The 26,850-nt window shown below is 24.1% G+C and overlaps 3 protein-coding genes across 3 annotated transcripts; 2 read left to right on the top strand and 1 right to left on the bottom strand.

The window, feature by feature from the left end:
* Positions 1 to 98: 98 nt before the first annotated feature.
* On the top strand, positions 99 to 1,524 carry BO88DRAFT_427991 (tryptophan--tRNA ligase MSW1; the record flags this gene model as incomplete). Its single annotated transcript, XM_025709051.1, has 5 exons — positions 99 to 509; positions 557 to 637; positions 723 to 838; positions 886 to 1,004; positions 1,076 to 1,524. 5 exons carry the CDS (start codon positions 99 to 101, stop codon positions 1,522 to 1,524), a joined length of 1,176 nt encoding a protein of 391 aa, XP_025559839.1.
* A 1,656-nt stretch (positions 1,525 to 3,180) lies between these two features.
* BO88DRAFT_406972 (pepsin-like aspartic protease) lies at positions 3,181 to 5,533 on the top strand. The gene is made up of 3 exons (XM_025707295.1): positions 3,181 to 3,680; positions 3,738 to 4,056; positions 4,140 to 5,533. The coding sequence occupies exons 1-3, from the start codon at positions 3,480 to 3,482 to the stop codon at positions 5,078 to 5,080; spliced, it is 1,461 nt and encodes a 486-aa protein (XP_025559838.1). The 5' UTR covers positions 3,181 to 3,479; the 3' UTR covers positions 5,081 to 5,533.
* A 355-nt stretch (positions 5,534 to 5,888) lies between these two features.
* Positions 5,889 to 7,094, bottom strand: BO88DRAFT_347046 (N5-glutamine methyltransferase family protein; the record flags this gene model as incomplete). The annotated part of the gene is made up of 2 exons (XM_025703362.1): positions 5,889 to 6,714; positions 6,778 to 7,094. The coding sequence occupies 2 exons, from the start codon at positions 7,092 to 7,094 to the stop codon at positions 5,889 to 5,891; spliced, it is 1,143 nt and encodes a 380-aa protein (XP_025559837.1).
* Between the last annotated feature and the right edge of the window lie 19,756 nt (positions 7,095 to 26,850).

The following is a 26,850-nucleotide window of genomic DNA, read 5'->3' as shown; positions in this document are numbered from 1 at the left end:
AGTCTAGTTAATCACGTGACTGAAATTGTGCAAAGCACGAAACAAGCTCGGGCATATACCTCCTTGGAACGGGCTTCCATGTGATGAAAAGAACAGCCATGCATGTTAACATAAGTCGGTATAGCCGCATCCTGACAATAGCTCATCGGCCTAGTTCGATTCAGCCCCAATTGGAGGTGGTGAGTCGGCAGCCGAGTAGTTTCAACTTCCGAAGATGGAGTAGTTGCCAAACTCCACGCTCACCACGTTTTGCTAAAACGATCTTCTCCGGGATCCAACCCACAGGTGTACCGCATTTAGGGAATTACCTAGGTGCCCTAAGAGAATGGGTAAAGCTACAAGATGACGCGAGTGATGGGACGAGTTTGTACTTCTCCATAGTTGACCTGCATGCATTGACAGTACCCCAAGAAAGCGCCCAGCTGAGACAGTGGAGAAAAGAAGCATTTGCTACTCTAGTAGCTGCTGGCCTTGACCCCGATCGCTCAACCATATTCTACCAAAGTTCTGTATGTGATTAATTTGCTTTACGGAGTCTCGCGCTAAACAGTACTAGGTAGCAGCGCATGCGGAATTGTTCTGGATCCTGTGCACAGTAGCCTCCATGGGATACCTGTCACGAATGACTCAGTGGAAGGTAAGCACACATGACGATGAAAATATTACAGAAAGTGGTGGGAATCTTCTGAGGAGGTCACGGCCTTAGCATTGACACGGATTAGAGCAAACTCCAGTTGCCTGAAGACACAACTCTAGATACCTCAGAGGCCAGGTCAAGGCTGCGACTCGGCCTTTTCTCGTATCCTGTTCTCCAAGCTGCAGACATACTAGTACACAGGTTCGTTATCACGACATTTAATTTGATCACACACTAACGCAACCCAGAGCTACACATGTTCCCGTCGGAGAGGACCAGAAACAGCACCTTGAGTTTTCCAGAAACATAGCAAACAGCTTCAATCACGTCTATGGCACAGTGTTTCCAGCCCCAGAGTCACTTATATGTGTGTCCTTCATATGATGGTTTCGTTGCATGCGGTAGAGAATATTGACTAACTTCAATCTCACCTATCAGCACCTGCAAAACGAGTCATGTCTCTCAAAGAGCCAACCTTGAAGATGTCGAAATCTCATGTAGACGAACGGTCGAGAATCCTGCTCACTGATTCACCTGGCCAGATCCACAAAAAGCTTAAAGCGGCGCTTACTGACTCTGAAACAACAATAACTTACGATCCTCTTCGTAGGCCGGGCGTCTCTAATCTTCTGGAGCTTCTTAGCCACTTCGAGGGAAGGTCGTGCGAAGAGTTAGTTCTGGAGTTCCAGTCAACTAGTCTGCGAGCGCTTAAGGAGAACCTCGCCCATAAAATATCCAATCACCTGCAGCCTGTAAGAGAAAAATATTTCTCGCTGATGGAGGATAAGACTGGCTACCTTGAGGACATATCAGAGAAAGGTGCTCGAGCCGCTCGAGCCAACGCTGAGCTGACCATGACACGAGTCAGAGAAGCTATGGGCTTGTGAGGGTATATTCTGGTGCGACGTTTACGCCTTTCCATTACGTCCTCGCTGTTTGCACACTTGTTTCTGCAATCTCTAGCCCTCCCCCATTTCTCCAGATGTACATATGATTTCCGGTGAACTAGCCGTGCTGGCAGGATTGTTGGCAATGTGATTACCATGCGTTACTAATTCATATCATTTACTGATACATGCTAGGAGCTGCCCAAAAGAATAACCGACGAACTTTGCCAAACAGATGTTGTAAGGCTTATATGACTTGACACACTGTGTTCAAGCAATGATTGGTGGCGGCTCTTTTAGGCTTCAGGATATCGGTTTTTTCGGTTAGCGCTGGGCCAGAACACATGTTTCATCGCTGCTGCCTATGCCAGCATGCTACATCCCTACAATACGAGAAGACAGCAAGGCAGAAGTCTCATTGAGTGCACACAGGCTAATGAGACTCCCCGTGCCACGTGCATGTTCTGGGCGCACAGTACATCTCACATGCTCCACTTCAGATGACGACAAATTAGATCCCTTGCTACTTCGTTGTATACGTAAACATGTGGGCTATCCGATGTTATTCGGTACTGCGGGAGAACGGCATAGCCAATATTTACAGCAATATGCGCAGACTGGTTGTATAATGTGGCGTCCATCCCACCAACGACATTAAATCCATAGTCATGATACCAGGACGTTTTTCATACGGATCTCGGCTTCGAAAACGCTTCTTTTATAACCACCACTAGGTGCGAAAGTTGACTATTATCTTGAGAAATTGTAGACCTAAATGCACATTTCAAACATGCATTCACTAGTGATCTGCCCACATACACAGTACATGCAGTATATACGGGTGCTCCAAGGCCGCCATACCAGTTCCAGAAGTGAAAGGACTACTAGGTAGCTAAGAATCAACTCTATGAGTAGACATCTAACTATATTAATGACTCGCACGTGATATATCGGTTACAGCCTTTACCAGTCGATTGTGGCTGCGGAAAAGGTAATCTGATCATGGCGGTGTACACCGCACCTGCCACACACACTTCGGTGTTCTCCAAACCGTCTGCCCAGTTACTCGGTTTACGGCTGAACATTACATAAACATTTTGCGCAACCGAAGAGTGAGACTGTTAAGGTTCTCCTTTCCCGCCCGAGCTAGCCGAATCACTGCCGGAAATGGCTTGCAAACCAAATCCGTCCGGGCGTGCCGTTTTCGCCCAAATGGCAGTTCCATTGAAACTTCCGTGTCCATGCTTCTAACAATAGTATGCCAAGACCCAACACAATAAAAAAGCAACTGTGGCGTAGTATAGGGAGTCTCTTAGCTTACACTGTTTGGGCATGACACTTGATAGAATTTAGGCTAGGTAGCTTGTACAAAGTACTATCTTGGACTAATGATGGGATCCTGTACTCCGTGTACAATACTACATTGTATTTTAATTGAATCACCCTGTGTGCTTATGCGTCTCTCGAGAAGAGATCCGGAATTAGTATCTTCTTGGACCCACAGGTGATGACGACAGCAGAATAATACTGTCCTGTCCGAGAGCTCAGCCTGGAATAAGTGGGGCATGGAGATCTGGGCCCGAGTCAATCAGCCGACTAGTCCCGGACCAACAACTGAAACCCAGTGTGCCTACTGCCTACTACGTATTATGTTCAAATATAATAGCAATATGCCCCCTCTCCTCAAGCATGTGTGGAGGTCAAAAACAGAAACTATTCGTTTTCTCATTATTAGATTTTCTCTATTGCAATATAATATCGTCACAGTCCGCTTCAACCTCCTATTCTATTCCTCTAACCAACGAACGCCGGAATAATCATCCTATATCAGCTCTTCTCCAGCACCATTGGAGAACCCACACCGGAAATTTATTCCACAAGATAAAATTCGCAACTTTGCGGCACCTGAGCGATTTTGAGCCCGGGGAAGAAAGGATAGAAGGGTGGGGGACACAATGTGGAGAGTTCTGTCTCTCTTGGTTGCTGTGTCTTTTGTTCCACTCGAGACAGTAGAGGCCTTGATACTTCAGCGAAGAGAAGTGCCCGCTGTTGTGACCCTAGATATCAAACGCAACGATGTGTCAGATCCTGTATTGAGGGACCGCGTAAGACGCAAGCGAGATACAACCACTGTTTCTCAGGCCCTGGATAATGAGGTATGCGAAGGATCCTAGATTTGTACCAGTGCGTATTGGCTTACATGTCAATGAAAGGAAACGCTCTATTTCTGTAATATAACCCTTGGAACGCCGGAACAGAGCCTACGACTGGTTTTGGACACTGGGAGCAGTGATCTTTGGTGCAACGCAGCGAATTCTACGCTTTGCTCCTCGTCGACAGATCCGTGCAGTACATCCGGCACTTACGATTCCGACAAGTCTACAACGTACACATATGTCTCGTCTGACTTCAATATATCCTATGCGGATGGAACCGGTGCGGCTGGTGTTTACGCAACCGATACTCTCCATATAGGTGGTTCGACGTTGGAGGACTTCCAATTTGGTATCGGGTATTCATCAAGTTCCTCCGGTATGTGGAATTCCCAGTCACGAAATTCTCGTGCGCCAACAGGCGCTCGTATTAGTGTATCATCAACTGACTCCTGTCTATAGAGGGTGTTTTGGGCATCGGCTATACCTCGAATGAGGTCCAAGTCGGCCGCTTCGGTGATAGCGCCTATCCTAACCTTCCTAGGGCAATGGTGAAAAATGGTTTGATAAAGTCTAATGCTTACAGCCTATGGTTGAACGATCTAGATGCCAATACGGGTTCCATTCTTTTTGGAGGCGTGAATACGAAGAAATATCACGGTGAACTACAAACCCTTCCAATTCAGAAGGTAAATGGCATCTATTCCGAATTCATAATCGCTCTTACTGGGGTCGCCTTCACTTCGGGATCAAGCAGTCGCAATTACTCGTCAGATGCGCTTCCGGCTGCCGTTTTGCTTGATTCCGGTAGTTCCCTTACATATCTTCCAGATTCCATCGTCGAAGACATCTATAATGATTTCAGTGTTGTGTACGAACAATCTTCTGGTGTTGGCTATGTGCCTTGCAGTCTGGCACAAAACAACACTAATATCACCTACACTTTCTCATCGCCGACTATTGCTGTTGGGGTAAACGAGCTTGTTCTCGACGTGGGAGATCTCTTATTTCAGGACGGAGAACGCGCTTGTGTCTTTGGAATTGTCCCCGCTGGTGATAGTACCGCTGTCTTGGGGGACACCTTTCTACGCAGTGCGTACGTTGTCTACGACCTAGCGAACAATGAGATTTCCCTCGCCAACACTAACTTTGATGCGACGGAAAACGACATCTTGGAAATTGGAACAGGAGAAGACTCTGTGCCCGGTGCTACTAAAGTCGCTAATCCTGTCACGACGGTGGCAGTTGATGGCTCTGGTGCAAGGATTGGTGGCCCGACTGGTGCAACTTTCACTAGCATTCCATCCGCAACGAGTGGAGGCCATACTACAGCAGGGGTGATGGGTGCTACAAAACTTATAGCTTTTTCTGCTGCTGTGATTGGTTACATGCTGACTTTCTAACCTTCCTTGATGCACATTCACATGGGGTGACTTATCCAAACATCTCCTTTTTGTATGCTGGCTTGCCCTTCTGTACATGCGCCAGTGGCCTTGCCTGCTCGGTATGCTTTTGACTCGCGATACCCATGGCTTTTGATTTCAGACGCTTATTTTCTGTGTTCCTGGTGGAACACTTTATCATATTGTGAAACATATTGTACGGTCTCGGAAGGATCCGAATATATATTATGATTATGAGTATGGATCGCGAATTCGATGATTAGGACAGAATATATTTTGGCGATACCGTTGTTCTATGAGACTTACTGGTCCCCAAATCAACGTCTTCTTTTACGCCGGGAGAGGCGCAGGTCTGTGAGTTCCCCGTTCGTGTAGCAAATGGTCTCAATAGGCTGCTGGAGTCTCAACATGAGGCCTGATAGATTTAACACGGTATACTATATTACAATTTATACAGCTCCTATGTATTTATGGTGTTCATATCCAAAAATTCCTTTATGACCTGTCCAATGTCACCACTTAGGGCATCCATACGAATAATGGCAGCGGTCAACATGGATAACCGTTTTAACCCTCCATCAACGGATCGTATAATAACCTTTTATTGTATCAAAGGATCGCAGCCAGGCTGCCCTACATCATGGTAGGGTATTTGCTCTGAATTCCCATTAGCTCACTTACTGCACAGTGCTTGTTCCCTTCTTATCGATAGAAGAGCATACAAGTGAGTCCTCGGTCATACAATTGACTTGACTGCACTTTAGTCTCCACTGTGTATCATACTGAGCCAATGTGCTACCACTTCAATTCAGAGGTGAGGTTGACCACAGGTCGTAGTATTCCCCAATCCAAGTCTCTGTACTATAACCATACATGGCTCAGAAACCTCGTGAGCGCTGTTGTTCAAAGTCCCATCATTAGCTGACCAAATACTGATGCACAAATCGTCCACTTGTAAATATTGTGTTGCCATGGCACGGCACAAAGCTGCCACACGCTCGCCCTGTGAATGGTCACCACATTCAAGCATTACAAGTCTCACCTTCATCTTGAAGGAAAGTGACAAAATATGGTAGTAAAAGATATCCTCCTGCCGGTGCAGCGGTATTTTCAGAGCGTCACCGAACACTGGAGGGACCAATGCAATCCTCGGCTCGTACATCCGAACACTTCGTGCAGTGGTCCCATTTCCATATGATTTCTCGGATATATACGGTGGGTTTGATATGATCACATCGAGATGGCACGCTGTACGCAGCGTTGATTCGGGAGTATCGCCCAGAGCTTGCTCCACATTCGATGCATCAACAGGTGCACCGCAGAGAACATTGCCTTTTCTGAAAGTAATATCCGCCATCGCTCGATCCAACAATTTTCCTTTTCGGATATTGTATTTTAAATTCCTTCTCGCCAGATTAATTGCTGTAGTACTAATATCAATCCCGACGATGGACAAGTGCTGTACATATGGCGCGACAAGAGCATGCAAAAGGAGGGATATGCATCCTGTTCCCGTGCACAGGTCAATCACACGTACAGATATAGCATGAGGGTTGATCAGAGATTGACTGGCATTGACGACATTGCGCGAGATCAGGTTGGCAGCGTGAAAGGTGAATGTCTCAGTTTCGGGCCTAGAAAGATAATTACCCACTTAGCACATTCTATAAAGGGATGGTCGATCATGTACGAAGTACCTAGGTATCAGGACTTCTTTCCTACACAGTATGTCCAAGTCCCCAAAGGGCTGATCACCGAGTATGTACTGGAGAGGTTGGCCCCGAGACCGTGCCCGGCACATTGATCTCAAAGTACTTCGCCATCCCTGGTGACGTTTGGATTTGGTGGTCTCAATTGTTAAACGGTTTGACTGGGCTTTGGAAACAGCCCGATTCCTCATCCAGCCCAGTTCACTTTTGGCCAGATCAAGGGAGCGACATTCCTGTAAAAGCAGTGGAAGAAGATGATCCTGTCGATGTGCGTCCAGTATTGTTCTACTGGGTATTCGTGGCATAGCTCCCTTCGATCCAATTTGGTGTGATGCTTCTCGCATACCATCGGGGAGACTGTGAAGGTCGGGTACCTCTCACTGTTAGATGTGGGGCAGCTGTCAGGAACCGATTCTGAATACTTAGATCTAAACTACTCAGCTGTCTGGTAGAAGACGAGTATTACGAGCTTATTAGCTCAAAAACTAAAAAAAATACATAATTCATATTAAACTTAAATATAAGGCTTTCTATGTGATTATAACAGTCTGCCTTGGCTAGGATCAAAGTTAATCTAGTATACTTCAGAAAGTAATTCTCTGGATAATCAAGTTATCCAGTAAAAGACTATAACTTTTGATCAATAAACTGAGTATAAGAGTCAATCAAATATATCTTAATTAGGATATCTAAACTAAAACATCAAATACTAGAAGAGAAAGAAAGATATATTAGAAATCATGAATAAATAATTAAAACCGGGAGAGCCAATCAAATAGTCCTATTTTAGTGTGTCTAAACTAGAATATCGAACATGAGAGAGGAAGGGAAAGGAGTATAAGAAAATAAATATAGATAATAAAAATAAAGAAGCAAGGTAAAATAAATAAAATAAAATAAATAAACTTATATATAATAAAATAAATAAAGATTATATTATGTATTTTAATTAAAATATTTATTATTATATTATCTCTTTTTTTAAAATTAATTATTTTTAGTCAGGAGCATGTTATTATCTTTATAATTTAATATAAACTTATTAGTTTTAATAATAGCCAGCCACTGCAGTAATTGCTTAAAAAATCTAAAATAAATAAATATTTAATATAATAATTTTATAAATAAAATAGAATATTTTAAGAGTTTTTAATTAAATATTATATATAATTTATTTTATTTAAAATAAGCTATTTAATCCTGTACTATACATATTTATAATATGAATAATTAATAAATTTTTTAATTTCTTATTTTATTTAATAATTAATCTTAATAGAAATAGTAGTATCCTGAATCTGATTAAATAGAATTTTAATAAATTTTATAAATATAATTTCTTAAAACAAAAGATTGGGTGCATGTATATATTTCTTTAAAAGCTAATTTTTATATATATTATTTATTTTATTAATAATTAAAATAAATTTATATTAATTATTTGAAAGTTTTTATGAATACTAGTTCTAACATTAATTTCTTATATTAATAAAAATTTTATTATTAATATTAAAATTTGCTGAAAAATATTAATAATTTATTTATTAAATTAATTAATTTTAGATTTCTTTGATATTCTTTTAAATAAAAATTAAATTTATTTTATAAAATAAATAAACTCCTGTGCCTGATCTCAGGTAATTATATATAATAAAAAATTTATGAAAAGTATTTATTTAGATAATATTCTAGATTTATAAATTTTTTTTATTATAAATAATAATAGTCCAGTAAATTCGTGTAGAAAAAGAATAATAATAAAACTAATTAAAAATAATAATTTTAACTAATTATTTTAGAAATAATTAATAAATAAAATAAATTATTAAATTATATTTCAGTTAATAATTTTTATTTGTTAATTAATTTAAAGATAATATAGAATAGATAATTTTGAACTAATTTATAAGATTTTATAAAATTTATTGTAGAAATTGATTCTCAATTAATTTTTATAATTAAAAATAATTATATTTAAAGATATTGTCTAGATATATAATTAATTTATAGATAAATATATTATATTTTATATAAATAATCATTTAATATATAGAATGTAAATAATATATTTATTAAAATAATATATTATAATAGAGATTATATTATAGCTGTAGTGGTTTTTCAGGAAAAAAATAAAATTTTATTAAAATATATACTTATAATTATATAAAGATTAATAATCGATAAAGCAGGCCTAGAAATAAATTATAATAAATATTTTTATATTAATATATTTAATAATTATTTATATAATATTAGATATCTCTGTTCCAGAAGTTTTAATAATATTATTATTTTATAAACATTATTATCTTTATATATCCAGAATATATAGATAATAATTAATAATAAATTTTAACAAATTTTATTTAATAATTATATTTTTAAAAATTACTAGTTAATTTTAATATAATAATAATTTGTTTTTTAGAAAAAATTTATTATTTAATTATTATACTTTCTCTCGGAAATACTTTAAAATAAATAATTATAATTAATATTTAATATATAATTAATTATAAATATTACAGGACAAGTCTCTACTAGAGAACTTGGCTACTCAGCCTTATTACTATTTGCTGATTAATTAATATATATAAAACCTTAGATATTCTGAGATCTTTATTTAAATATTAATTATTTCTTCTTATCTAAAGATAATATACCCTTGGAACTAAGAAGTAATATCTAATATTAGAAATAACTTATTTAAATAATTTATAAAATAGAATCTGACTGTATAACTAATAAAATAAAATAAAATAAAATAAAATAAAATTATAAATTAATGAATAATATAATATAATTACAGTTCCTTGCTAATATTATAAGCAGGTTAAAAGAAACAGAATAATAAATAATAAAATAATAAAATTATTATTAATAAAATTAATAAAATAAATATGAATAATTAAATTAACATATTAATAAATTATAAAGTATTATCAATATATAAATTATCAGTAGTATACTTTATAATAATATTATTTTTTTAATATATAATTTCTTAACTGAGACCCCTATATTCTAATATTAAATTATTTAATAAATATAATAAATAAAATTATTTAAAATTTAAAACATATTTACAGTTCAATTTTTTTATAAATATAATTATATATTCTGATAATATATTCCAAGTAACCTATATATTTAAATAATTAAAAAACAATATAGAAAGAAGAATTCTATCATAATATTAAAATATAAATAATATAATTATTTATAAAAAAATAAAAAAACTTAATAAGTCTTATAAAAGTAAAAATTAAAAAATAAAAAGTTTAGAAAAGTCATACTTTTTTTAATAAAATAATAAAAATTTCAAGAATTTTCTAGAAGACTTTAATATTATTTTAATCCAGACTAATAGTACTGTATAAGAAAATATTTCTAAGATTATAATATTAGAAAATTTAATTAATTATATATTATTATAGATTATTATCAGTCTAGAAAAAAGCTTCTATTATAAAAAATAATTATAATTAATATTAATAATATAATCATAATATAAAACAGATAATAATTAAAGAAAAATATTAGAATTATTAATATATATATATATAGATCTAAAATCTTCGCGTAATTTTTATAAATAATATAAAAAGTATTATAAACTAGGAATATATTATTTTAATAATATATAATGAAAAATAAAAATATATAATTCAATTTAAAAGTTTAAATTAATATAACTCTTACTCTGCAAAGTAAATTTTAATTAAAAAATTATAATAAAAAAAGATCTTTATTTTTATTATCAAATAAATAAATTTTTAATTAATGATTATTATTAAAGATTAGTACTCTGACTTCTAGTCTAAGTAATTTCTATAAATTATAAAAAGAAAATTACAGATAATAAATAAAATAAAAATTAAAAAAATAATTTTTATATAAAATTATAAATAAAGATTTCTAAATAAAAAGATATATTATAAATAAAAGATTTTTTAAAAAATATATATAAATTTTAAATTATTATCAATCAAGAAGCTAATATCTGTATTATGATTAATATAAAATATTTTATATATAATATTATTAATTTAAAATATATAAAGAAGTATAAATTAGACTTAATTTTTATTATTTTAATTTTATTAAAACTAAAGAAGAAAAAGACTATTAATTATACTTGGTTAAGATAGTCTAGATAATATATTTTGAATATATTTTAATTTAGATATCAGCTATAGTTTGTATAATATAAATTAAAAAATCCTATAATTAAAAATAAAAATATTTATTATATTCTCAAAAAATATAGAAAAAACTCTGTATTCTAAGGATAATTAAATTCAAAAAATAAAATACTAGAATAATACTAGTAATTTTTTAGAAAATTTTTAAATTAAAAAATATAGGAACTTTATTTTTATATTATTAATTAAATATTAAGTATTTAATTAAATTAAAAAAGATAAAAAAATTTTAATCTCTATAATGATCCCTATATAATATATTAAAAAATTTTATTATATTATAAAAGAAACCTATTAAGTTATTAAATAAAAGAATTTATTTAAATAAATACTTTTTTAAATATTAATCTTAGTTCTTTTTATCTAGAAACCAGGAGAAGATTTTTATTTTTATATTGATTATTATAAATTAAATATTATTATAAAAAAAGACTAATATCTGTTATCTTTAATTTATGAAAAACTAAATTTGATTAAAGAGATTAAATGATTTACTAAAATTATTATATTTATAATCTTTTATAAAATATATATTATTAAAAAAATAAAAATAGATAACTATCTTCTATATCTAATATAAATTCTATAAGTAGATAATTATATTATTTAAAGTTATTAATATTTTTAATATTTTTTAAAAATATATTAACTGGATTTTATAAGAATATTTCAATAAATTTTATTTTATTTATTTAAATAATATATTTATTTTTTAACTAGAATTTTCTAGCAGCACCGGGAACATGTCTAAAAGATTTTAATTAAATTATAAAAAATTAGATTATATCTTAATATCAGTAAATATAAGTTCAAGTAAAAAAAGATTAAATATTTTAAATATATTATTAGAATAAAATAAAAAATAAATATAAATATTAAAAGAATTTATATAATTTAAAAATAGAAATCTTCTATTATAATTAAGATAATATATAGATTTATTAACTTTATTAATTTTTAGTATTAATTTATATTTAATTTCTTAAAATTATTTAAATTTTTTATAATCTTATTAAGAAGAATACTTAATTCTAATAAATTTAAGAATATTAAAAAGATTTTATATTTAGAAAAAATATTTTATGTAAAACCAGTACTTGCTTCTTTTAATTTATATAAATAAATAATACTAGAAACAGATTTTTTAAATTATAATTAAAAAAATATTTATTTTAATATAATAAAAAAGAATTATATTTTTATTTTTTAAAGTGATTAATACCTGTAAAGTATAATTATAAAACTTATAATAAAAAATTTATTAATTATTATTTAATATATAAAAATTTAGAATATCAAGTTACATTCTATTTTTAAATTTAAAATAATTGTAGATTATAAAAACCTGGAGTATTTTTATATATCAAAATTATTAAAAAATATATTCAATAAAAAAGTTGTCTTTAATAAATTTAACTTTTTATTTATTAAAAAAATACAGAGAATAATTATATTGATATTTTTTAAAAGAATTATTATATATTTAATTATTATAATAAATAAATTATAATATAAACTTTCTAGTTTTTTTTAATTAGATAGATATTATGAAATTATCTAAATTAAATTTTTAGACTAGCTCTTGTACCCGCTGATATTATATTATTATAAAAAAAATAAAAAACAGTATAATTAATATTAAAAAAACTAGATAAATAATTAAGAAAAATATAAATATTTTTATTTAATCTAAAATCAAAAATCTTTATCTTAGAATATATAATAAACTTATAAAAAACTCTAATTTTAAAAAAATAAGAATAATCTTTTAATTATAAATTTTTATAAACAGAATTAATTCAGAAAGTCTATAATTTTTTTATTAAATATCTAGAATGAAGACAGATATTTTGATAATAAATTAAAAATATTTTTGATTTAATATAATAAAAAATATATAAAAATTTATATAAAACTATAATTTTCATAAAAAATAAAAGCTTAACATAAAAAATACAAATTATTAAAATTATTTCTAGTTTTTAAATATTTATAACGGATATTGATATAGACTTTATTATTGAATTATTATTAATTAATTTGTAAAAAAGTAGTACTAATAATTATAAAAAAATAATAATTATAGATCTAGTATAGACAGTTCTAAATAATTATCTCTGACTGTAAAACATAGTTCATAAATAATATTTTAAGATAATTATATATATTAATAAATATTAAATAATAATTATTTATAACATATTATTTCTAAATAAACAGAGCTACTAAATAAATAACTAATATTATAAAAATGTATTTTTAAATATATATGTAATATAATTGAAATAATTAAAACTAGTTTTTTTACTTATTAAGCTAGCTATTAATATCTAAATCTTAATATTAATAAAAAATATTTTTATTTCATCTAAATTATAAATATAAACTGTCTTTTTTTGATTTTATTAAAAATTAATTTATTCTGTATAATAAGACGTTCTAGAGTCTAGTATAAATCAATAAATATATTATTTATATTATTTAAAAATTAATAATTACATCATAATATTGCTAATATATATTTAATAAAAAATAGAGAAATAAATAAATAAGTTACCAATATTTATTTTAATATATTAGATCAGAAATATAGTCTAGTTAAATTTAAAAAAATACTAATATTAACCAGCTGAATAAGAAACTAGATTAAAAAAATATTAAATATAAAATTATTAAAATATTAAAAATTTATTTTATTTATATTAATATACCTGCTGGAGTTTATAATATATTTTATATAAATTTATTATAACCAGCAGCTATAGATTAATTTTTTTTTATTTTAATAAGAAATGATTAATAATTATTAATTATTTATATTAATAAAAAAGAAAAGTACTGAGTAAAAACTATTCTAAAAAAATTTAATAATTAAAAAATAAAAATAAATATCTTATTATTAAATTAAATAAATAGACTACATGCGAAGTATTTAAAAATTAATTAAAATTTTTTAAAATATTATAATTACTTATATCTAGAAGAATTTCCAGAAAGAACTATAAGTAAAACTAATATATTATTATTAAAATTAAAGAAAATTCTTATTGAATTAAATATAAAATAAAAAATATAATAAATTATTTTAGTATTATTCTATTCTCCAACAGCGAGAAAACTATAATAAAATAAAAGGAATTAAATAACTAGCTATTATTATCCTGAAAAGCTATATTAAGCAGATATATATATTTATTTAGTTGAAAACTAATATAGTTTAATATATTAAAGAACTAGAGTATTTACTATTTTATTAATTATATAAAAATCTTTAATAGTATTTCCAGTATCTGGAATAATCTAAAAATTACTAGTAGTAATACCAGGCTTTAAAGAATTCTAGTAGATAAGATATTTATTATTATCTATAGATTTTAAATTAATAATCTAAGAAAATAATTAATATAATTAATATATTTTTAATTTATTAAAACAGAAGTAATATAAGCTTTATAATAATATATTTTATTAAGAAAATCACAAATATTATAGAGATTTATTAATATTATTTTATATAAGTTACTTTTATTCAGGTTAATAAGAAAACTAGAAAATCTTAAGATTTTATAAATATTAGCAGGCGAAATAATAACTGAAAATATAAATAAAATAGAAAATAAAATAGCTAACTAAATAATAAATTTAATGAGATTAGAAAAGAAAAAAAGAGAGAAAAATTATATAATCTTTTTATATATTTTACAGAAAAAGAAAACTACTAAAGCAAATAAATATAACTTAAAAAGAAAATAAAAAATTAAAAAATAAAAGAAATAAAACATATATCTCTTATTTATTAAACTTAAATAAGACAAAATTGCAGATTTTAAAAAAAATAAACAAAAGATATTTTTTATTTTATTAAATATATAAAGAAGACCTGTAAGTAATATAATTATAATAAAAAATAAAATAAAATAAAATAAAAAATAATAAAATAAGCCAGAGTATCTAGATTAATATAATTTATATATTATATAATACCGAAGCCAACTGCTGGAAGATGGAAAAAAAATTAAAAAAATAATTTTTTTTATTTTCACTAAGCTTAAACATTAGTAAATTTATGTTTTATATATACTAGTTTTAAATTTAGACTAGTCTATGTTTTTATATATGTTAATTTTTAATTTAGATTAATTTAGTATCTAGCCAGAATATAAAATATCTTACTTATCAATGAAAAAAGAATCTATCCTTATAAAATTCCAGATTAATTACTTAATTAAAAAGTTAATATAAGATAGACCTTATCAAATATAATAACAGAAATTATATTAAGCAAGTAATAAGAGAAGAAATTATAAGAAAAAGATTTTTCATAAAAATTAAATATTTATATAAAATAAGAGAAATAAACAGAGTATAATATTTAAAAAATTATAAATAAAAAATAAAAAGACTAGAACTATAATAATAATAAAAATAAAAAAAATTACAGAAAAAAGAATAAAAATATAAAAATTATAATAAAATTAATTAATCAGGAATCTGAGTCCTGAGTTCTTTAATTTACAATAATACTAGTATTTTAATCTAATATTATATCAGAGAAGGAAAGTAGTATTATAAGATAAGTTTTTATTAAAGAATTTAATTATTCAGCCTTGTTACTACCTGCTGACTAATTAATATATATAAAATCTTAGATATCTTAAAATTCTTGTTTAAATACCAGTTATTCCTTCTTGTCCAACAGGCGACATACTCTTGGAACCAAGAGGCAACCCCTAACAATAAAATGATTTAGTTCCACAGAGATTATTATAATAAATTTATAAAATATAAATTAAAATTTAAAAATAATTTCTAGTTTTAATTGATTAAATTTGTTAATATTTAAAAATAAAATTTTTAATAGTCTAATAAAAAGCTTCTTATAAGTAAGATAAATAGTTAAAATATTATTTTTCTAAATAATAATAATAATAAAATAATAACAGGAGAGTATCTCTGTCTAATGAATTTATTAAATATTAAATTTTCTATTTATTATAGAATATTCTAAGACTTAGTAATTTATAAAAATATTAAAATTTTTTTAATTATTATAATTTTTTAATTTTATATATTATTTAACTAAAGCTTATATAATTATTAATATTTTTTATTATAAATATTATAATTATATTCAGGCAGGAATATAGTCTTGAAATAATAAATTATAAATTATTGTTTTTTATTAATTTATTTAATTCCACCCGTGTAGGCCTAGAGAAATTATGATATATTAATATAAATATAAATATTAAAATTTTTTAAAATTTAAAATACTTCTTTACAGGTATCAAAAAGTTTTTAATTAATACTAAAGACATTCATTATCTTTGAAAATTATATGATAAATATAAATATAAGATATTATTATAAACTTTAAATATATTAAAAATTAAGAGAATTATAATAAAATATTCATTTTATTAAATAATATAAATTTTGTTAAAGAAAATATAAAAAATATTTATAAAAATATTTATATTAATTTCTTATATATCTCTGCAGCAGGAGCTTATAATAATTAATTAGATAATATAAATATATAATAATAAGAAAATTAGAAATTTCATGAATTTGATTTAATAAAATCATAGAATATTTATTTTTCAGATTTATATAACTATTTTTATTTAATCTTTATAAAATAACTGTGGTCAAGGTCTGGAAGTATATAGAATAATGTTTATAATTTAAATATATATTAAATATCTTTAATAATATTTACTTAATGTATAATAATATTTATTATAAAATAAGACTTAAAATATTATGTAGACTAGATATCTGATAAGATATAATATAATATATAATTTTATAAATTTCTTACAGAGTAATCCATGTTATACATAATAATAATAAATAATAATATATTAATATATTACTTAAGTCAATAGTATTAATCTTGAAAAAATACTTTCTAAAAATACTTTAATTTTTTTCAAATTATTAATTAGAGTACTAGTTAATACATTACTAAAATCTTATAAAATAAAAATAAAAATAGATCTAAAATTATCTCTAATTTATATGTATTATATTAGTAACTAAAATCTTTATATAGATTCATTCTTTTTTTAATCCATTTATAATATATAATTCTTAATATTTTAATAGTTATTTTATCAGTTAGATATTAGATTATATAAAATATTTTTTACTTTTTTTGAATATATATATTTATATTATTTCTTATATATTTTATCTTTTTTTTCATTTACTTAACTTCATTAATATATTCCGGACAGGATTATTATATAATCTGTTTTTTTTTAAATTATATTACCAGCTATTTCTGTAAGTATTAGTATAAAATATCACATAATATTATTAATATTATTTTATAATATAATATCTCTACCCAAGCAGGATATATATATGATTAAAACATTATTTTATAATATTTTAATTGATAATTATTTTAATTTTATTATTTTAATACAACCATTTTAAAATAAATGAGAAATTAAAGTGAATTAATATAAATGTATAACTAAAATTTTCTTATTATTTTTTATAAGATTAGTAGCTAATCAGCTAGTCTATTATAATAATTTATTTTAAATTAATAATAATCTTATGATTATTTTTTTTAAATATAATTCTTTTTTCAAAGAGCATCAGCTCTAGACTAATATTTCAATTAATAATTATATTTTAATATTATTAATAACTAAATATTTATTACGATATTTATAGTTTATTAAAAATTTTCTAGTATTAAAATACTTTTCTATAACTTAGAATTATAACTATTATATATATAAATAATTTTAATCTCTGTAAGGCCCAGGCCCCGAAAAATTGAAACATTAAAATATTAAAAATAATATTAAATAAGTTATATTTTTAAATTTATTTTTTGATTAATAAAAAAATAAATTATATAATTATATAAAAGTAGCCTTATAAAATCTGTATATATGTAATCATTTTATATAATAATTTAAGTATAATTTCTAAATAATTATTATTTTAAAATCTTATACTTCTTTTTTATTAGAGATATATGATAACTGGGAGATCTTTTTAATAATTATTCTGTAATATACTAAGTTATAATATATTCATTAATTTAATTTCATTAACCTGGATGGCCAGGGGTCTTGTATAAAAAGAACTTATTATTATATTTATTATTAGTTTTAATAATGAAAGAGGTGCTCTTTTCTAAGATTATTGATAAGTTATTTTAATATTTTCAGACTAATCCTGTTTAATATCTTAAGATTTAGTATAATATTATTTATTATGTAGCTAAGCCTTGAAATTTTTATAGATTTTATTATAATAATTTTTATATTTAAATTATTATAATCTTTTTTTTGTTTTTTAAGCAGAATTACTGTGTATAATATAATCAATTGAGGTTTTAATTATATAAAATAATAATAATATTCTGTATATTAATTATAATAATATTAAATAATTCATTAAAAAACTTCTTTCTGTATATGATATCTAATTAGAAAACTAACAAAAAGTTTAATAATATAATCTAGTATTTTTAATAAATTATTTCTAGATATATCTTTCCATATTTATAGATATAATTAAGAATATAATATTTTATTATAAAAATATAATATATATAACATTTATTAATATAATAATTTAATAATAAATATTAATAATAAGCAGGCACTCAGCTAGTTTATATTAATATTTTAAGAATTTATTTTTTAGAAATATTAATATTTATATTAATGAGAGCCATGGTATATTTATATCTAGAGCTTTGACTCAGGAAGTATTTATATATAAAATATATATCACTACTTGAAAAAGGTTTAATTATAATTTTATGATTTTAAATCTTAAAGTCTCCGCAGGCTGTAATACTTTTATTAATTTTATTTATTAAATTCTAGTTTCTGTAGTAGTTTAACAAAATATAATATTAAAAACTTTTATATATATGAATAAGCTTATATTTTTAGATTATTTTTTCTAATTCAATCAGGATCAATTCCTTTCAATAAAACGATTAAATTAAATTAAAATTATATTATTATTCTTAATATATGTTCTATTAAGCCAGTTAAATATATATCTAATCTAAATATTAATAAAAATTATTATTTTATTATTTTTAAATTAAATATAATATTAAGGCAGGTACAGAGCTCCTATTTTCTAATATTATAATGAATTTAATTAATTTAATTAGTTTATTATAAGTATACAATATTTTTTAACTTTATAAAAATTTTTATAATAAATCTAATAAAAACTGCTGCTATTTTTTTCTATAAATATAATTATAATATCCAGAAAATTTAAAAAAATATCTTTAAAAAATTTATATCTGTTATTATTTTCCTAAAAATATTTAAAATTACTAATATTATTTAGTAAGATCTTTATATATATATGTAAATTCTTATATATAGTTAATTTAATTACCTAAGATTATATGATTCTTCCAGTAGTTCTTTATAATATTATGGCTCTATAATATTAAAAAATACAAGAAGAGTAATGTAGATGGTATTAGAGAGTAGTGAAATATAATTTTTCAGGATTAATTTATCTTTCAAAGTATTGGTGGATGTGTTTTTACAGGGTGCTAGAGATTTCCAGATCTAGAGAAAATAAGAATTAACGGATTTTAATTTGATTAATAATAACTTTTTTATTAAATTATCTATTACTTTATCTCTTTCAATTTACTTATTAAATTAGTAAGGAACTATAAATGTATTATATTATATATTATTATTTTATTTTATTTTATTTTTTCTATTAATCACGCGGTCAGATTCTATATTATAAATAATTATATAAATTATTTTTAAGATTAAAAATTATTTCTTAGTTCCAAGAATATGTTATTGATTAGATGAAAAATGACTAGTATTTAGATAGGGTCTTAAAAGCTTTAGTATTTTATATATAAATAATAATTGATTAATTATAAATAATAAAATTAACCAACTAAGTTTCTTATTAATAAGAATTTAATCTATAATATATCCGAGCTACAGTAAATATTAAATACCTTATTTATTATATTATTTAAATATATTATAGTATTAGAATTTATATTGAATCTAAAAATTACAGATATATATATATATTTGATTATAATTTAAATTATAATATTATCTTAGGCTTGCCCTGGTTAAAATATTATAAAGAAATAAATTAGACTAAAATTTATGAATATCTATATGGATATTTTTTAATTTAAATATTAATTATAATTTTCCAGGCATGAATTTTAAGAAAGATTGTATTATGTAAGATTAAAATATTTATATAATTCTAAAAAACATAAGGAAGATTTATATATTAAAATATAATTCAATTTAGAAAATAAACTTTTGAACTAATATTAGTAATTTCTATAATTATTTAATTTAAAATTATTAAAGTTTTGTTTCTAGACTATAAATCAAATCTATTCATTTAATTAGATTAAAGACAGATAGAATTCTTTTATAATTTTTATAAGATTCTCTTCTCTGTATAATATTAATATTTAAAAATTTTTATTATATTATTGTTATATAAATCATAAAACTTTTGAATAGAAAATTCATCTATATAAATAGTTTTTGAATAGTAACCTTAGCTTTTTTTATGTAAAAATTAGACAAAGATTTTTATTTATATATTAATTATTATAGTTTGAATATTATTCTTAAAAAATCAATAGTTATTATAATTAACTCATTAAGATTTGAACTACATTATGAAAGTTAGATAATCTATTATATAAAATTTATATTATTATTAAAAGCTTGCTATTTTTTTTTTATTTAATATAAGTTATATGAATAGGTAGTAGTCTTATTCAGATTTATAAATATTTTAATACATTCGAAATATATTGATTAGATTTTATAAGAATGTTGAAATAAGTTTTATTTATTTAAATAATATATTTATTTTATTATAGATTTAAATTGAATTATAATAAATAAAATTATACTTAGATATTAATCAATAAAGATAAGTTTAAATAAAGAAAAAAATATTTTAAATTTATTATTAAAGCTAGATAAAGTGTAAATATAAATTTTAAGAAAGATTCATATAATTTAAAAATAACTATCTTTTATAATTATTAAAAGATTATGTAGATTAATAAAATCTATCAATTTCTACTTTTGATTTAGGGGGATGCTACTGCCACACCAGCCAGGCTTCCTCTACACCGGTCTTCACTCATGCCACACCCTCCACCTACCTTAATAAAAAAAGGTCTATTCTATTTAAGGTAAGGTCCCATCTATTAAAGGTAAAGCTTGATTTCTATTAAAGGCAGAGATATACCGCCTGCTGCTTTAAGAGATTTATTCCTGAGCCATGAGTTCAGTATCTTCAGTAAATAAATAGCTTAATTAGAAAGGCGGTGAGAGTTATAAACCAGACTATATTATAAATGGAAATGACCTTTCCTTTTAAGGTAGGTGGAGGGTGTGGCATGAGCGAAGGCCGGTGTGGAGGAAGCCTGGCTGATGTAGCGGTAGCGCCTCCCTTGATTTATATTAAATTTTCTGCAATTTTTTAAGTTTCTCTATAATCTTGTTAAAAAGAATATCTAGTTTTATTGGACTTAAAAGTATTTGAAAAGTATTTTTATATTAAAAAATCGTTAAATTAATACCTTTTTTTCTTATATCTTATTTAATAGATAGTTTTGAAAATTAGTTTTCAATTATAATTCCAAAAGATACCTGTCTTAGTATAATAAATAACTTTCTATATATATTTATTTTTTTAAATAGCTGATATTAATAAAATATAATCATAAAATTTATAATAAAAAACTACTGGATATTTTTAAGATATACAAAATTTTAAAATACTAAATTATATTCTATCTCTGAATTTAAAATCTCGTTTAGAATATTTTGAAAAAGCTGATTAAAAGGCATATTTATTAAACATATAAAAAAAAATTCAGTAGATACTCTCTTTAATAAAGATTAGAATATATTTAATTATTATAATAGATAAATTATCATTTTTATATTTTTAACTATTTCAAATAGAGATATTATAGAATTATTTAAATTGGATTTTTAGATTGATTCATTAGTATTCATTAATATTTATTCAATATAAAAAAGGATAGGGAATAGAATAATATATTAATAATCATAAGAGATTATATTATATTATATAATATAATATAATATAAATAAATATTTCAGATTTTATATACTAATTATATTTATTACCAGGAAGATATGATCTATTTAATAATATAAATTATTTTTATATAAATATTTTTATTATAGCATTCCTTTTTATGTAGCTGGCAGGAGGGATGTTATTATTAAAATAAATATATAGAAAATATATTTATTAATATCCTATAAAAGGAAATTATGTTTATTTTCTAATATTCTATTTAATAAAATCCCAAATTAGCTTAAAATCTATACTATGATAATAAATGATACTATTTTGCAGGCTAGACTAGTAAAGTTAATCTTTAATTATATTCATAATTAATTATAGAAAATTCAATCTAGATATGTTATATATACACCTACATGTTAAATCTATATAAATAAAATAAATTAAATTGATTATTCTTCCATTTTATATATATATATATCTAATTGATTTTATAATTTTGATAATACTGAGATAACCCATAAAAATTATTTTTATAATCTATATTTATATTAGACTAAAGTTTTGTATCTGGTATAAGCCTGGCTATATAATAAATAATTTTAAAATAAATCTTATAAATATTTTATATATACTTAAATTCCAAAGATTAAGTTTTTAATAAATTTTCTATATTTTTTTAACCAGAAACTAAGACATATATAATATATTAAACATAAAATCAATTTACTAATAATAGTACTGGAATTTATTTATATATAATATTAATAAATTTTAAAAACTAGTATTTTAGATTTATATAACAGCATTAGTACCAGTCTTGATAAGATAATTAATATATTTATTATTAGAAAGGATTTCATAACTAAAGAGCTATTATTAGAAGATTTCTTCATGAAAATCTTTAAATTAACCGATATGTATATAATATTTTTTAAAATATGCTAGTTTGATTAGTATTAGCTAAAGACATTGTGAGAATCTCAAATAATAATCTGATTATTAATAAAATTAATTATGATATATAATTTCAAGAGCATAGAGTTAAATAAAATAAGAAAAATTATAATTATCAATGATATAATTTATAGAATATAATTGTTTAATAAAAAGTAGAAGTATATTGATATTGATAATTTTTTATTATTTATTTTATATATTAATATGAAAGCCTCCATGATAACTAATAGTATAAAAATTTATAACTATTATAATATTTATATTACATCTATAGCTGCTGCTATCTGTATAAACTTATAAAATAATTTCAAATTATTAATATTACTTTATTTTTTGGATTTCAAAACCTCTATTTATAACAGGCTTTACTAAGAGAAAATTATTATAAATTCAATAATTTTAAGATAAGATTAATTTACCAGATTCTTAATTAAAAATTGAATTGAATTTATCTTAATCTTCATAGAAAACATAATTTTAGATCTTATTTAAGTTTTTTTATAGTTAACTATTAATTACATTTATTATATAATATTGAAGGAAATAATAATACAATAACATTAATAACTTATTCACAAAAAAATAAAAGAGTATAATATGGAGACAGATCTTCATGATTATATAAGATATTATATAAGAAATCCTAGTTATTGAAATAATATGTAAATAACAGATACTTTTTATAATTTGAATAATATTAAATATTATTTTTGAGAACTTTTTATATTTTATAAAAATTATATAGAGCAGCCGTACGAGAATTAAAGAATTAGTATTAAAATATATGAAATAGATAGTTTCTATATTAATTTAATGATTAGAATTAAAATAGAAATCAGGCTAATTATCCATTTAATGATTATATTAAATAGGTTTCTTCTGATAAATTACATTTAAAATAAATGTTAAAATAATAAAACTTCTTTAGAAGCCTGATTTTAATATTCTGTAAATAGAATTTTAGATTGAATGTTATAATATAAAAATTATGAATAATAGATATTAACATATTTTTTAATCAGATAAATCAGATTATATATAATAAATAAAAATTTGAATATACATATCTACTTCTATTACTTGATATACTTATATATATGTCAAACTTAAAGATCATTATTCCGGATAGTAAGATGTCAGATAAAAATATAGACATTATTTATATATTCTTTTAAGGGAATATTCTTATTGATTAAATTAAGCTGATTACTGCTTTCTTTATCTTTGTTATTATTACTCAAATTAATATTCTTAAATAAAAAAAGAGATAATAGAAAATCCTATAAAATATTAATTATAATCTAATACTTTTTAAATACATTTTTCGAAGAGGTAATAATAACATATTAATTATTAAAAAAAAACTTCGAATTTGGTCAAAAAATATCAGAAATATTTACTGTTTTCAAAGATTATATGAGAAATATAAATATAAAATATTATGATAAATTCTAAATATATCAAAATTTAAATGATTATAATAACACTTTTATCTTACCAGGCAGCATAGACCTCAAAAAATATAATATGTATCTATAAGAATATTATTATTATCTCTTTATATAATTCTGTAGTATAGTAAACTAGTATTCCAGTAAAGGCACATCCACTGAGGTCTTTTTAGAGGTCAAACACTTTGAAAAACTATATCTAACTATTTTCTAACACTACCTACATCATTCTTTTCGGGATTTCTTTAGTTAATATTACATAGCTAAAATATCATAAAGACCAGCTGGAAAGATTATATAACCTTAAATAATGAAATTAATCATTTGATAAAGATCTAAATGTTCAAGTAGATATCTTATTTAAAAAATATTAATAACTTTAAATATTGTCAGAAACATAATAACAGATATAGGCATTGAAAAAGTATTTTTCCCAATTTCTTGGATATTATAATTAGGGAGGCGCTACCGCCACACCAGCCAGGCTTCCTCCACACCAGCCTTCGCTCATGCCACACCCTCCACCTATCTTAAAAGGAAAGGTCTATTCTATTTAAAATAAGGTCCCATCTATTAAAAATAAAGCTTAATTTCTATTACAGGTAGAAATATACCACCTGCTGCTTTAAGAATTTTATTCCTGAGGCAGGATTTCAGTATCTTAAATAAATAAATAGCTTGATTAGAAAGACAGTGATAAATATAAAAGAGACTATATTATAATTGGAAGAGACCTTTTCTTTTAAGATAGGTGGAGGGTGTGGCATGAGCGAAGGCCGGTGTAAAGAAAGCCTGGCTGGTGTGGCGGTAGTGTCTCCCTATAATTATATTGATCAAGAAAATAACAGTATAAATATAATTATGAAAGATCTTATAAAGATTAAGAATATTATATATTCATAGTAAACTAAATTTGATTAATTAAACTCATTATAATCCTGGAGAGCAAAAAATTATTAATTTAATTTTTTTTAATATTATATTTACATCTAGAGGTAGCTAGACAGGAATTCATATTACTTTCCAGATTGTACATATTTAATAAATCTGATAAAATATGTATTAAAGGCAGTAATACTAGTGTAATTTAATTATTTTCCATAAACATCTCTAGAATTCTGACCAAGCTAAAGTCTACAATAAAAGATTTAAAATTATATATATATATAAATACTTCCTGGATTAAGACCCTAAGGGTAAATATAATAATCAAATATTATAAATCTATTATAGCTCTTATTAATATAAATCTTAATATAATTGAAAAAAGAGTAATGTTTTAAAATATTAATATAAATTGATTAGATATATATTTGTCATTAGTATTATTATATTATTAGGTCCGATCCCTGAGCCCTAGCACCCCTGCAAAAGCACGCCCTCAAGGCTTTTAAGGGTCAAAACCCTTAAAGAGTTACATTTAACTACCCTCTAACACTATCTACGTTGTTTTTCTGGTGTTTTATGATGTTATATAATTATAATATTATAAAAGGCTGCTGGAACGACTATATAATCTCAAATAATTAAATTAATTATATATAAGAATCTGCATCTTCAAGTGAACATTTTATTAGATAAAATAATAACCTTAAATACTTTTAAAAGAGCAATAATAGATATAAATTTTTATAAAATATTTTTCTGAATTTTTGAAGTATTAGAATTATACTTATAAAAAAGGTAGCAGAGGCCTTTTTTCTACATATAATTATAAAATTTTTTATAGAAATTAAAAATACTGTGTACTTATAATAAATTAACCAGATTAAATTTAATAAGTTTATTATAATATTAGAAAATAAAGATTTTATATTTATTCTAATACTATAATTATATTTAGAGGCAGTGAGACAGGGATTTATATTGATTTTTAAATTATATATATTTAATTAATTTAATAAAATATAAATAAAAAATATTAATTCTAAATTAGAGTCTCTGGCAGAGAACTTAGAATTATATATATAAGAAACTTTTAATATAATAATTCAGCAATTTATATATAAGGAACTTTTAATATAATAATTCAGCTATTTTATTATAGAAATTAGAATTTAATTAATTAGATTAATAAAAATATTATTATTTATAAAGATTCTAAGATTTTAAATTACAATATTATATAATTAAATAAATTTTTAGTAGTAATATATTTCTTGTTATATATAATATAAAAAATATAAAATATTATATATATATAAATATCCCCTGGGTCAAGGCCTTGGAAATAAATATAATATTTAAATATATTATAGCTCTTATAAATATAGATATTAATATAATTAAAAAAATAATCTTCTAAAATATCAATGAAAATTAATTAAATATTTATTTACTATTAATATTTATTA

This window comes from Aspergillus vadensis, assembly GCF_003184925.1.
Source record: "Aspergillus vadensis CBS 113365 unplaced genomic scaffold BO88scaffold_22, whole genome shotgun sequence".
NCBI classification, from domain to species: Eukaryota; Fungi; Ascomycota; class Eurotiomycetes; order Eurotiales; family Aspergillaceae; genus Aspergillus; species Aspergillus vadensis.
This window is presented reverse-complemented; position numbering and strand designations above follow the sequence as displayed.

Bases quoted from the DNA above. Each gene is read 5' to 3' on its own strand.
- BO88DRAFT_406972 (XM_025707295.1), top strand. From the start codon at position 3,480: ATGTGGAGAGTTCTGTCTCTCTTGGTTGCTGTGTCTTTTGTTCCACTC. The intron at 3,681-3,737 runs GTATGCGAAGGA...TGTCAATGAAAG, and splicing joins CTCAGGCCCTGGATAATGAG to GAAACGCTCTATTTCTGTAA. The intron at 4,057-4,139 runs GTATGTGGAATT...TCCTGTCTATAG, and splicing joins GTATTCATCAAGTTCCTCCG to AGGGTGTTTTGGGCATCGGC.